At 47.6% G+C, this 14,938-nt stretch overlaps 1 protein-coding gene across 2 annotated transcripts in view; it reads left to right on the forward strand.

Annotated features, from left to right (window-relative positions):
- LOC142200028 (5-oxoprolinase-like) overlaps positions 1-10,520 on the forward strand; it is a 44,704-nt gene extending 34,184 nt beyond the window's left edge. The window contains exons 22-28 of one of the 2 annotated variants that reach the window (XM_075270027.1): positions 7,820-7,966; positions 8,224-8,358; positions 8,558-8,707; positions 8,832-8,989; positions 9,129-9,289; positions 9,511-9,608; positions 10,260-10,520. In XM_075270027.1, coding sequence (XP_075126128.1) covers positions 7,820-7,966; positions 8,224-8,358; positions 8,558-8,707; positions 8,832-8,989; positions 9,129-9,289; positions 9,511-9,608; positions 10,260-10,409 — 999 coding nt within the window. In that variant the 3' untranslated portion in view covers positions 10,410-10,520. The remainder of the gene's footprint in view (positions 1-7,819; positions 7,967-8,223; positions 8,359-8,557; positions 8,708-8,831; positions 8,990-9,128; positions 9,290-9,510; positions 9,609-10,259) is intronic. The other variant, XM_075270028.1, reaches the window with a different exon arrangement.
- The last annotated feature ends 4,418 nt before the right edge of the window (positions 10,521-14,938 follow it).

Here is a 14,938-nt window from a genome sequence, read left to right on the forward strand (position 1 = left end):
CTCTGCCTCTGCCACTGCCACTGCTGACTGTGCTGGCGATGCACTCCAGAGGACGAGCCAGGACACCACTTCATCTGCCTCCGCCACTTTGTTGACTTCTACCTCATCCTCCCCTGGTCCTGTCTTATCTCCTTCTCCTGCACCATCAAAGGCACCATCAGGCGTTTCTTTACAACAACCCACCATCTCTCAGACATTGGAGCGGCGGCAGAAATACACTGCTAACCACCCACACGCGCAAGCCTTGAACGCCAACATCGCTAAACTGCTGGCCCAGGAGATGTTGGCGTTCCGGCTTGTTGAAACTCCCGCCTTCCTGGACCTGATGGCAACTGCGGCACCTCGCTATGCCGTCCCTAGCCGTCACTACTTCTCCCGGTGTGCCGTCCCCGCCTTGCACCAGCACGTGTCACTCAACATCAGGCGGGCCCTTAGTTCCGCGCTTTGCACAAAGGTCCACTTGACCACCGACGCGTGGACAAGTGCATGCAGACAGGGACGCTACATTTCACTGACGGCACACTGGGTGAATGTAGTTGAGGCTGGGACTGCTTCCCAAACTGGCCCGGTGTACCTCGTCTCCCTGCCTAACATTCCTGGCAGGGACACGAGAAGAACACCCCCCTCCTCCTCCTCCTCTACCGCCTCCTCCTCCGCCACCGCCTCCTCCTCCGCCACCGCCTCCTCCTCCGCTGTTAGATTGACCCCAGCTACGAGTTGGAAACGTTGCAGCACTGGCGTTGGTAGACGTCAGCAGGCTGTGCTGAAGCTGATCAGCTTGGGGGACAGACAGCACACTGCCTCCGAGGTGAGGGATGCCCTCCTCGATGAGACGGCAATATGGTTTGAGCCGCTGCACCTGGGCCCAGGCATGGTCGTTTGTGATAACGGCCGGAACCTGGTAGCAGCTCTGGAGCTTGCCGGACTCCAACATGTTCCATGCCTGGCCCACGTCTTCAACCTAGTGGTGCAACGTTTCCTAAAGAGCTACCCCAATGTTCCAGAGCTACTGGTGAAAGTGCGGCGCATGTGCGCCCACTTTCGCAAGTCGACAGTAGCCGCTGCTAGCTTAAAATCTCTCCAGCAACGCCTGCATGTGCCACAACACCGGCTTTTGTGCGACGTCCCCACACGCTGGAACTCAACGTTTCAGATGTTGAATAGAGTGGTTGAGCAGCAGAGACCTTTGATGGAATACCAGCTACAAAACCCTAGGGTGCCACAAAGTCAGCTGCCTCAGTTTCACATCCATGAGTGGCCATGGATGAGAGACCTTTGTGACATCCTACGGGTCTTTGAGGAGTCCACAAGGAGGGTGAGCTCTGAGGATGCGATGGTGAGCCTTACAATCCCGCTCTTGTGTGTTCTGAGAGAATCCCTGATTGACATCAGGGATAACTCAGATCACACAGAGGAGTCAGGGATAGCATCCGATCCGTCACAGCTGGAGAGTAGGTCCACACATCTGTCCGCTTCACTGCGTTTAATGGAGGAGGAGGAGGAGGAGGAGGAGGAAGAAGAGTTGTCCGATGATGTGATGGTGATACAGGAGGCTTCCGGGCAACTTCGAATCGTCCCATTGTTGCAGCGCGGATGGGTAGACATGGAGGATGAGGAGGAAATGGAGATTGAACTTTCCGGTGGGGCCAGAGGAGTCATGCCAACTAACACTGTGGCAGACATGGCTGAGTTCATGTTGGGGTGCTTTACAACCGACAAGCGTATTGTCAAAATCATGGAGGACAACCAGTACTGGATCTTTGCTATCCTTGACCCCCGGTATAAAAACAACATCTCGTCTTTTATTCCGGTAGAGGGGAGGGCCAATCGCATCAATGCTTGCCACAGGCAATTGGTGCAGAATATGATGGAGATGTTTCCAGCATGTGACGTTGGCGGCAGGGAGGGCAGTTCCTCCAGTAGGCAACCAAGTTCTCACCGGTCCACACAAACGAGGGGCACACTGTCTAAGGTCTGGGACACCTTGATGGCACCCCCTCGCCAAAGTGCCGCCACGGAGGGTCCTAGTGTCACCAGGCGTGAGAAGTATAGGCGCATGTTGCGGGAATACCTTTCCGACCACAGCCCTGTCCTCTCCGACCCCTCTGCGCCCTACACGTATTGGGTGTCGAAGTTGGACCTGTGGCTTGAACTTGCCCTATATGCCTTGGAGGTGCTGTCCTGTCCTGCCGCCAGCGTCCTATCTGAGAGGGTGTTCAGTGCAGCCGGTGGCATCATCACTGACAAGCGCACCCGTCTGTCAGCTGAGAGTGCCGACCGGCTCACTTTGATAAAAATGAACCACCACTGGGTAGAGCCGTCATTTTTGTGCCCACCTGTGTAAAGCACCCCAACATGAAACTCCATGTCTGTACTCAACCTCTCCAATTCCTCCGCATCCTCATACTCATCCACCATAAGCGTTGCACAATTCTGCTAATACTAGGCTCCCTCCAACATGATTTCCCCCAACTCTGCTGGTTAGAGGCTCCCTCCACCCTGATTTCCACCAACTCTGCTGGTTAGAGGCTCCCTCCACCCTGCTTTCCCACAACTCTGCTGGTTAGAGGCTCCTTCCACCATGAATTTGCCCAAACTGGGCTGTTTAGAGGCTCCCTCCACCATGAATTGGTCCAAACTGGGCTGGTTAGAGGCTCCCTCCACCATGATTTCCCCCAACTCTGCTGGTTAGAGGCTCCCTCCACCATGAATTTGCCCAAACTGGGCTGTTTAGAGGCTCCCTCCACCATGAATTGGTCCAAACTGGGCTGGTTAGAGGCTCCCTCCACCATGAATTTCCCAAAACTTGGCTGTTTAGAGGCTCCCTCCACCATTAATTGGTCCAAACTGGGCTGGTTAGAGGCTCCCTCCACCATGAATTTGCCCAAACTGGGGTGGTTAGAGGCTCCCTCCACCATTAATTGGTCCAAACTGGGCTGGTTAGAGGCTCCCTCCACAATTAATTGGTCCAAACTGGGCTAATTAGAGGCTCCCTCCACCATGAATTGGTCCAAACTGGGTTTTTTAGAGGCTCCCTCCACCATGAATTTCCCAAAACTTGGCTGTTTAGAGGCTCCCTCCACCATGAATTGGTCCAAACTGGGCTGGTTAGAGGCTCCCTCCACCATGAATTTCCCAAAACTTGGCTGTTTAGAGGCTCCCTCCACCATTAATTGGTCCAAACTGGGCTGGTTAGAGGCTCCCTCCACCATGAATTTGCCCAAACTGGGCTGTTTAGAGGCTCCCTCCACCATGAATTGGTCCAAACTGGGCTGGTTAGAGGCTCCCTCCACCATGAATTTCCCAAAACTTGGCTGTTTAGAGGCTCCCTCCACCATTAATTGGTCCAAACTGGGCTGGTTAGAGGCTCCCTCCACCATGAATTGGTCCAAACTGGGGTGGTTAGAGGCTCCCTCCACCATTAATTGGTCCAAACTGGGCTGGTTAGAGGCTCCCTCCACAATTAATTGGTCCAAACTGGGCTAATTAGAGGCTCCCTCCACCATGAATTGGTCCAAACTGGGTTTTTTAGAGGCTCCCTCCACCATGAATTTGCCCAAACTGGGCTGTTTAGAGGCTCCCTCCACCATGAATTGGTCCAAACTGGGCTGTTTAGAGGCTCCCTCCACCATGAATTTGCCCAAACTGGGCTGTTTAGAGGCTCCCTCCACCATGAATTGGTCCAAACTGGGCTGGTTAGAGGCTCCCTCCACCATGAATTTCCCAAAACTTGGCTGTTTAGAGGCTCCCTCCACCATTAATTGGTCCAAACTGGGCTGGTTAGAGGCTCCCTCCACCATGAATTGGTCCAAACTGGGGTGGTTAGAGGCTCCCTCCACCATTAATTGGTCCAAACTGGGCTGGTTAGAGGCTCCCTCCACCATTAATTGGTCCAAACTGGGCTGGTTAGAGGCTCCCTCCACCATGAATTGGTCCAAACTGGGCTGGTTAGAGGCTCCCTCCACCATGAATTTCCCAAAACTTGGCTGTTTAGAGGCTCCCTCCACCATTAATTGGTCCAAACTGGGCTGGTTAGAGGCTCCCTCCACCATGAATTGGTCCAAACTGGGCTGGTTAGAGGCTCCCTCCACCATTAATTGGTCCAAACTGGGCTGGTTAGAGGCTCCCTCCACCATTAATTGGTCCAAACTGGGCTGGTTAGAGGCTCCCTCCACCATTAATTGGTCCAAACTGGGCTGGTTAGAGGCTCCCTCCACCATGAATTTCCCAAAACTTGGCTGTTTAGAGGCTCCCTCCACCATTAATTGGTCCAAACTGGGCTGGTTAGAGGCTCCCTCCACCATGAATTTGCCCAAACTGGGCTGTTTAGAGGCTCCCTCCACCATGAATTTGCCCAAACTGGGCTGTTTAGAGGCTCCCTCCACCATGAATTGGTCCAAACTGGGCTGGTTAGAGGCTCCCTCCACCATGAATTTCCCAAAACTTGGCTGTTTAGAGGCTCCCTCCACCATTAATTGGTCCAAACTGGGCTGGTTAGAGGCTCCCTCCACCATGAATTTGCCCAAACTGGGGTGGTTAGAGGCTCCCTCCACCATTAATTGGTCCAAACTGGGCTGGTTAGAGGCTCCCTCCACAATTAATTGGTCCAAACTGGGCTAATTAGAGGCTCCCTCCACCATGAATTGGTCCAAACTGGGTTTTTTAGAGGCTCCCTCCACCATGAATTTCCCAAAACTTGGCTGTTTAGAGGCTCCCTCCACCATGAATTGGTCCAAACTGGGCTGGTTAGAGGCTCCCTCCACCATGAATTTCCCAAAACTTGGCTGTTTAGAGGCTCCCTCCACCATTAATTGGTCCAAACTGGGCTGGTTAGAGGCTCCCTCCACCATGAATTTGCCCAAACTGGGCTGTTTAGAGGCTCCCTCCACCATGAATTGGTCCAAACTGGGCTGGTTAGAGGCTCCCTCCACCATGAATTTCCCAAAACTTGGCTGTTTAGAGGCTCCCTCCACCATTAATTGGTCCAAACTGGGCTGGTTAGAGGCTCCCTCCACCATGAATTGGTCCAAACTGGGGTGGTTAGAGGCTCCCTCCACCATTAATTGGTCCAAACTGGGCTGGTTAGAGGCTCCCTCCACCATGAATTGGTCCAAACTGGGCTAATTAGAGGCTCCCTCCACCATGAATTGGTCCAAACTGGGTTTTTTAGAGGCTCCCTCCACCATGAATTTGCCCAAACTGGGCTGTTTAGAGGCTCCCTCCACCATGAATTGGTCCAAACTGGGCTGGTTAGAGGCTCCCTCCACCATGAATTTCCCAAAACTTGGCTGTTTAGAGGCTCCCTCCACCATTAATTGGTCCAAACTGGGCTGGTTAGAGGCTCCCTCCACCATTAATTGGTCCAAACTGGGCTGGTTAGAGGCTCCCTCCACCATGAATTTGCCCAAACTGGGCTGGTTAGAGGCTCCCTCCACCATGAATTTCCCAAAACTTGGCTGTTTAGAGGCTCCCTCCACCATTAATTGGTCCAAACTGGGCTGGTTAGAGGCTCCCTCCACCATGAATTTGCCCAAACTGGGGTGGTTAGAGGCTCCCTCCACCATTAATTGGTCCAAACTGGGCTGGTTAGAGGCTCCCTCCACAATTAATTGGTCCAAACTGGGCTAATTAGAGGCTCCCTCCACCATGAATTGGTCCAAACTGGGTTTTTTAGAGGCTCCCTCCACCATGAATTTGCCCAAACTGGGCTGTTTAGAGGCTCCCTCCACCATGAATTGGTCCAAACTGGGCTGGTTAGAGGCTCCCTCCACCATGAATTTCCCAAAACTTGGCTGTTTAGAGGCTCCCTCCACCATTAATTGGTCCAAACTGGGCTGGTTAGAGGCTCCCTCCACCATTAATTGGTCCAAACTGGGCTGGTTAGAGGCTCCCTCCACCATGAATTTGCCCAAACTGGGCTGGTTAGAGGCTCCCTCCACCATGAATTTCCCAAAACTTGGCTGTTTAGAGGCTCCCTCCACCATTAATTGGTCCAAACTGGGCTGGTTAGAGGCTCCCTCCACCATGAATTTGCCCAAACTGGGGTGGTTAGAGGCTCCCTCCACCATTAATTGGTCCAAACTGGGCTGGTTAGAGGCTCCCTCCACAATTAATTGGTCCAAACTGGGCTAATTAGAGGCTCCCTCCACCATGAATTGGTCCAAACTGGGTTTTTTAGAGGCTCCCTCCACCATGAATTTGCCCAAACTGGGCTGTTTAGAGGCTCCCTCCACCATGAATTGGTCCAAACTGGGCTGGTTAGAGGCTCCCTCCACCATGAATTTCCCAAAACTTGGCTGTTTAGAGGCTCCCTCCACCATTAATTGGTCCAAACTGGGCTGGTTAGAGGCTCCCTCCACCATTAATTGGTCCAAACTGGGCTGGTTAGAGGCTCCCTCCACCATTAATTGGTCCAAACTGGGCTGGTTAGAGGCTCCCTCCACCATTAATTGGTCCAAACTGGGCTGTTTAGAGGCTCCCTCCACCATTAATTGGTCCAAACTGGGCTGGTTAGAGGCTCCCTCCACCATGAATTTGCCCAAACTGGGCTGTTTAGAGGCTCCCTCCACCATGAATTGGTCCAAACTGGGCTGGTTAGAGGCTCCCTCCACCATGAATTTCCCAAAACTTGGCTGTTTAGAGGCTCCCTCCACCATTAATTGGTCCAAACTGGGCTGGTTAGAGGCTCCCTCCACCATGAATTTGCCCAAACTGGGCTGGTTAGAGGCTCCCTCCACCATGAATTGGTCCAAACTGGGTTTTTTAGAGGCTCCCTCCACCATGAATTTGCCCAAACTGGGCTGGTTAGAGGCTCCCTCCACCATGAATTGGTCCAAACTGGGGTTTTTAGAGGCTCCCTCCACCATGAATTTGCCCAAACTCTGCTGGTTAGAGGCTCAATCCACCCTGATTTTCAAAACAAATGTTGGTGCCAACCTCAACTTACTACAAGGGCCAAATTCACTGCTGGTGACAAGCTCTCCTCACTGCAAGTGCCAAATACACATGTTTCAAGGTGTTTTCCTACTGTCAGAGAGGTGGTATTGAGTGTGTAAAGTGTGTAGTTGTTAGGCTGTGATGTTGGGGTAATAGAGGGTCTTTGGTGTGTTAGATGCCCCCAGACATGCTTCCCCTGCTGTCCCAGTGTCATTCCAGAGGTGTTGGCATCATTTCCTGGGGTGTCATAGTGGACTTGGTGACCCTCCAGACACGGATTTGGGTTTCCCCCTTAACGAGTATCTGTTCCCCATAGACTATAATGGGGTTCGAAACCCGTTCGAACACACGAACATTGAGCGGCTGTTCGAATCGAATTTCGAACCTCGAACATTTTAGTGTTCGCTCATCTCTAATAACTACTATAATACTACCTCCTATGTACAAGAATATAACTACTATAATACTACTCCTATGTACAAGAATATAACTACTATAATACTACTCCTATGTACAAGAATATAACTACTATAATACTGCTCCTATGTACAAGAATATAACTACTATAATACTACCTCCTATGTACAAGAATATAACTACTATAATACTACTCCTATGTACAAGAATATAACTACTATAATACTACCTCCTATGTACAAGAATATAACTACTATAATACTGCTCCTATATACAAGAATATAACTACTATAATACTGCTCCTATGTACAAGAATATAACTACTATAATACTGCCCCCTGTGTATTAGAATATAACTACTATATTATATTATACGTTATTTTTTCCCCCTCTATCTGCGGTATTTTGTCGGTTTTCACCATTAATCACTTTTCTTTGGTATTTGTGTCTCTTGCACATACCGCAGGCCAATGCGGAGGTGGCAGTACGGGATATGCTGCGGGAGTTTGCTGAGCGGTGGGAGCAGCAGTCGGGTGCACTGGAGGTGGAGTCTGTGGATTATATGGATGACGGGTCTCCTATCAGGCTGAAGGTGACGATTAATAAAGAGGAGGTAATGCAGAGCTTATATATAATACTTACATACTTATTATTATATACTTATAATACTGCCATGTATCTATGATGGACGGTCTCTGTATAGAAGTCTTTGGTTATGGATATCTCACGATCAGTGTCTGGAGCTCTTATACAATGTATTGATAGTATTTGTTTGTATACACTTATATATTGTAATTCCTCTTTACACCTGTAGGGTGCACATCTCTGTTTTATGTTGTTTATAGAATTTTCTGTCCTCCTTTGTCTCAGGGAAGCGCTGTGTTTGATTTTACGGACTCCGGATTTGAAGTCTTTGGGAACTGTAACGCCCCTCGTGCCATCACCCTGTCCGCCCTCATTTACTGTCTGCGCTGCATGGTGGGCCAGGAGATTCCTCTTAACCAGGTCACTTGCCGATTCTCTTACCATCTCATACTAGATTAGAAAAACAATTGCTACTTTCTTCTAGGAACAGCGCCATATGTGTCTATGCTTAATTCTGCTGAACTGCAATACCACACACAACCTGTGGAGAAGGGTGGCAGTGTTGTGTAATACAAAGCTTTTTTCTTCTGACCCTGTACTATCTGGTTATTTCCTATAGGGTTGTCTGGTGCCCATCCGGGTCATCATCCCCAAAGGATCAATACTGGACCCCTCTGCAGATGCGGCAGTGGTGGGGGGCAATGTGCTGACATCACAGAGGATTGTGGATGTCATCTTTAAGGCCTTTCAAGTCTGTGCGGCTTCCCAGGTGAGACGTTGGCGGTCAGTCACCTGGACAGGCAGTGCTGGCCCCCATACCTTGGCTCTATGTCTTCTGCAGTATGACCACTGGAGGCGCTCTAGTCACTTGTCCATAATGTATTTTTCTCCAGGGCTGTATGAACAACATCACGTTTGGTAACCAGAACATTGGTTACTATGAGACAGTGGCCGGGGGTGCTGGGGCTGGTCCACACTGGGACGGGAGAAGCGGAATTCACAGTCACATGACCAACACGCGGATTACAGACCCCGAAATCCTAGAGAAACGGTACGAGGAATTCTGTCGGTGTAGGTGACCACGTTAGGTCCACGTGTGCAAATCAGTTCCATGACCGAATGCCAAAAAAATACCATGCGAAAATGTAAAATTCCAGGAGTAAATCCTTGACCCCATGTTCTTTCTGTAGCTACCCGGCGGTCCTGAAACGTTTCCAGTTACGTCCCCGCTCCGGCGGTCAGGGGAAGTTCTGTGGTGGCGATGGAGTGGTCCGGGAGCTGCTGTTCAGAGATCACGTCATCTTGTCCGTTCTGACAGAGCGAAGGGTGTTCCAGCCATACGGCATCCAAGGTGGGGTAATAGATGGTCAGCCATGGGGCTAGTCCTGCCCCTGGTCCATGGCAGAGGGGTCAGGGGTCACACCAAGCTGGGAGAGGCCTGAGGACCCCACCTGCCGATTCTGGGATAGTCTATAGACAGGTGGCTGGACATTGATGAATGGAGGGTCAATGGATGACCGGTCTTCTGCCCCATAACCACTCTTGTCTTATCCTGTGTCCCTTTATTTCTAGGCGGATCTCCTGGTGCTCCGGGGCTCAACCTCTTGCATCGAAACGAAGGAAAAACCATTAACTTGGGAGGGAAAACGTCCGTTTCTTTAGAACCTGGGGTGAGTCATTAAAGGACGAGGTTGGATGACCCAAAGATGAGGATGAGGACCTAAAGATGAGGATGAGGACCCAAAGATGAGGATGAGGACCCAAAGATGAGGATGAGGACCCAAAGATGAGGATGAGGACCCAAAGATGAGGATGAGGACCCAAAGATGAGGATGAGGACCCAAAGATGAGGATGAGGACCCAAAGATGAGGATGAGGACCCAAAGATGAGGATGAGGACCCAAAGATGAGGATGAGGACCCAAAGATGAGGATGAGGACCCAAAGATGAGGATGAGGACCCAAAGATGAGGATGAGGACCCAAAGATGAGGATGAGGACCCAAAGAGCTCTCTGTCATCTAATAGTGTCCAAGGCCCCATCTTTGGTCTTGAATCACCAGCCATAATTGGCCTGCTGAACAACTCCACCAGTTGAGCTCCTTCACCATGACAGTCAGGGGTGTACCCTAAAGGGGTGTAGCGGGCACAGTCGCCCCCATGCCTTGGAGCTGTAGGTGGCAGATAAGTAAGGAGGCCTGTCCTATACAGCATACATTATAATGGGGGGCCCGGTACCGATTTTGCATCAGAGTCATGTTAGGCCTCTGCTCACAGTCCCAGGACACTTGTCTAATAAACACTGGTCATTTTCTCTCCCCAGGACATATTCACCCTATATACTCCAGGCGGAGGAGGATACGGGGACCACAGGGCGGGTGATAAGACCTTGATGCCTATGAAGAGTCAGAGCCGCAGCTTTGCAGAACGGGGGAGTGTCTATGATTATCGCATGGCCCAGGAGACGGTGTGACCCTGCTGGGATCCATGAGTGACCCGTGTATGGACCATGAGGAGAACGGGACCAGACTGGAACATACAAAATGATCATGTGATCTCTGGAAAATCAATGTAATGACTTCTGGAAATTGTGTAATGTATCTATTGTAGATGTGGATGACGTCAGACACAACAAATCAGTAAAATCCTGAAGTTCCACTGAAGCGTTACATTACGTTACATTACGTTACATTACATTACGTTACGTTACATTACGTTACATTACATTTCGTTACATTACATTACGTTACGTTACGTTACATTACGTTACGTTACGTTACGTTACATTACGTTACATTACGTTACGTTACATTACGTTACGTTACATTACATTACATTACATTACATTACGTTACATTACATTACGTTACGTTACATTACATTACATTACGTTACATTACGTTACGTTACATTACGTTACATTACGTTACATTACATTACATTACGTTACATTACATTACGTTACGTTACATTACATTACGTTACATTATGTTACATTACATTACATTACGTTACATTACATTACATTACATTACGTTACATTACATTACGTTACGTTACATTACATTACGTTACATTATGTTACATTACGTTACATTACGTTACATTACATTACGTTACATTACGTTACATTACATTACGTTACATTACATTACGTTACATTACGTTACATTACATTACGTTACATTACATTACGTTACATTACGTTACATTACATTACGTTACATTACGTTACATTACATTACGTTACATTACATTACGTTACATTACGTTACATTACATTACGTTACATTACGTTACATTACATTACGTTACATTACATTACGTTACATTACGTTACATTACATTACGTTACGTTACATTACATTACGTTACATTACATTACATTACATTACGTTACGTTACATTACATTACGTTACATTACATTACATTACATTACGTTACATTACGTTACGTTACATTACATTACGTTACATTACGTTACGTTACATTACGTTACATTACATTACGTTACATTACGTTACATTACATTACGTTACATTACATTACGTTACATTACGTTACATTACATTACGTTACGTTACATTACATTACGTTACGTTACATTACGTTACGTTACGTTACATTACGTTACATTACGTTACATTACGTTACATTACGTTACGTTACATTACATTACATTACGTTACGTTACATTACGTTACATTATTTCATTTATTTAGGATTTGAGGGGTAATTATCTTAGACCTTGTGTCTCTATGGTAACAGACTACAAGCGCGCCCTGTGTGGTCTGATCCCGCAGCCTGCTCCGCTGTCATCTGTCCCTTATATCTCATTAATATGTACGGTAATTAGTAAGAGCCGAGGAAGACACGGAAAGGAGTATGACTGCAGATCGGACTACACGTATGTTCTATAGTCTGTTACCATGGAGACACATGGAACTGTACAGGGTCAATAGGAAACTTTGATTCAAAATATGTTACAAAGTTGCAAGAACCCCTCAGCGTTCCGTACTGATAAATGATTGAGCATGTAGTAATATAATGAGTGCCATAATAGTGCGGTGCCGTAATGCCGTGGGCACAGGAGTTTCCGGAACGTGGATATGGCTCCTCCCACTCCATGGGATCCCCCCCATGATGAGATTGTGAGGTGTGAGGCTTTGCCAAGGGAAACAAAAAAATCAGATATAGTGGGAAATAATCAAACATGTTCAGTATCCCCACGTGTGTAAGCGTCGAGAGCGTCGTAACAAAAAATATACCGCAACGTGCCAATGAATGTATTTTGGTCACCTCTCTTTACCCCCAAAATTGCAATAAATACATCGCAAACATTGGTACCAATAAAAAGTACAACCTGTCCTACAAATAAAGAGCCCTGACAAATCTCTGTCACCAGGGGCAACAGGGTGGCTCAGTGGTTAGCACTGTAGCCTTGCAGTGCTGGAGTCCTGGGTTCAAATCCCGCTGGGAACAATATCTGCAAGGAGTTTGTATGTTCTCCTTGTGTTTGTGTGGATTTCCTCCCAGTCTACAAAGACAGACTGATAGGGGAAAAAATGTACATTGTGATCCCTATATCAAGTATCCCTCTATGGGGCTCATAATCTACATAAAAAGAAAAAATCTCCATCACCAATACAATAAAAATGTTCAAAAAGTGATGTCTTATTTGTAAAAGGGGTAAAATGTAATAAATACCGATATAAATCTGATATCGCCATAAGGTAATGACCGATGGACAAAGTCGCCATGTTATTATCAATGCAGAGCCAACGCCGTACAAACAAAATGCAGAAAATGATGCTGGAATTGTCTGATATTTCACATGGACCCCAAAAGATAAAGGTAATCAAACATTATATGTTCCCCAAAATGGCGGCAAATGAAAACACAACCCGTCACCCCAAGAATAAGCCCTCACATAGCGACGTGACAGAAAAATAAGAACGTGATGGACTCTGGTAGTTGGACATGGGTGCTAGCTTTACTAGAGTCGGCAGAGGGACCTCGGGGGTGGGGCCTGACTCTGATCACATGATCCAGGGCTCGAAACAAAGGCCGTAACTCCAAGGTCCATCATCAAGAGGTTTCTGGATCAATTAACTCCTTGGACACCCACTTTAAAGATAAAGTCAGAAGTGGACCCTACAGTAAGTCGATGGATAGGGCCACGTTTAGACTTGGCAGATTGTTTTGTTGATTTTCGGTGCAGATTTCATATTAAATCCAACAGGAAGGTTTACACTAGAATACGTATTATTGGGGATTCTCAAAGCCTCATTGACTAGTTGGCTCGCTGCTGCCACCCTAAAGGTACATGTAGCCGCTCTGTCCGCCTATCTGGGGAGGCGTTTGTCTCAGGATCCTTAGTAAGCACCTTTATGAAAGGGGCAACTAGGCTGAGACCTGTGGTTACCACACTTGTCCACCAGTGGCACCTTAATACGGTCCTTTCGGCACTACTCACAAAGCCCTTTGAGCCGCTGGAAGAGGTCAAACTAAAGTTCCTGCCCTACAAAACAGCAATTCATCAGCCAAAAGGGTCTGAGCTACAAGTCTTGGGAGAAGCCATATACCTCCTCCTTCCGGATCAGGTTCTGCTTAGGTTCTGCTTCAGACCCAAAATTCCTTCCACCATAAATATAAACCAGCTGATCCCCTTACCAGCTTTTTTCCATCTCCTTCCTCTGTCCATACACTGGACCTGATGAGATGCCTGAGGATCTACCTCCAGCCTACGCGTTCCTTCAGAAAGTCAGGAAAACCTCATCAACCTCCTGGGGAGACACAAAGGGCTTAAGGCTTCCAAAGCCTCAATCTCACGCTGGGTCAGGGAGACAATAAAGTTCTCTTATTCAAGGGCGCAGTCCACGAGGTTGGTTTCCACCTCCTGGGCAGAGACAAAAGCCTTGTCTCTAAGTCAAATTTGCTGCTGCATATTGGTCCTCGGAGGCAACCCTTGTGTCCCACTACTGCCTGGACACTCGGGCTTCAGAAGCTACTGCTTTTGGTCACGGTTTAAGTGCAGTTGGTGGTGAGGACCTGCCGTAGGGGATTACTTGCTAACTCCCCACATTGTGCCGCTGTAGGACGACAGGGAACGAGGGATTATGAAGATAATCTTGTTTCCCTTAGTCCTAACAGCGGCACAAGACTTCTCATTGTTATAAGTATACTATGTTACCTATGTATAATTAGGTTACTCTTGTATATACACGCAGGGGGGAGGTTCTTGGGCCCTCTTATAGGGCAAGCCATGATTAATTAATTGGCTAATTAAAAATCCGCCTGTCCTACCAGCACACGGGCAGAAATACCCCATATTGTGCCGCTGTTAGGACTAAGGGAAACAAGATTATCCTCATAATCCTTCGTTACGCTCTTACAGCAAGTGAGGTGACGTTTGGCATTGACCTGTGTGATGTGTGGCAAAGGATTAGATTAGGTGAATATATGAAGACTGGAACCTGCAAAATGGTCCAAATATGGAGAGGAAGAAGCCGCCGATGGATTTCAGGACCTGAATTTTTTTCATTCCCCTTCCATTAAGACGACGTATAAAAAATTACAGCTTAGTGTTTAGAGAATCAACTACAAGCAAATAGTCTAGGGTCTCTATAGATAGTACAGGGTCTCTATAGATAGTATAAGGTCTCTATAGATAGTACAGGGTCTCTATAGATAGTTCAGGGCCTCTATAGATAGTTCAGGACCTCTATAGATAGTACAGGGTCTATATAGATAATATAGGACTTCTATAGATAGTATACAGTCTCTATAGATAGCAGAGGGTCTCTATAGATAGTATAAGGTCTCTATAGATAGTATAAGGTCTCTATAGATAGTATAAGGTCTCTATAGATAGTACAGGATCTCTATAGATAGTATAAGGTCTCTATAGATAGTACAGGGTCTCTATAGATAGTATAAGGTCTCTATAGATAGTACAGGGTCTCTATAGATAGTATAAGGTCTCTATAGATAGTACAGGA

The sequence above is a fragment of the Leptodactylus fuscus genome, chromosome 4, assembly GCF_031893055.1.
Source record: "Leptodactylus fuscus isolate aLepFus1 chromosome 4, aLepFus1.hap2, whole genome shotgun sequence".
Classification (NCBI taxonomy): domain Eukaryota; kingdom Metazoa; phylum Chordata; class Amphibia; order Anura; family Leptodactylidae; genus Leptodactylus; species Leptodactylus fuscus.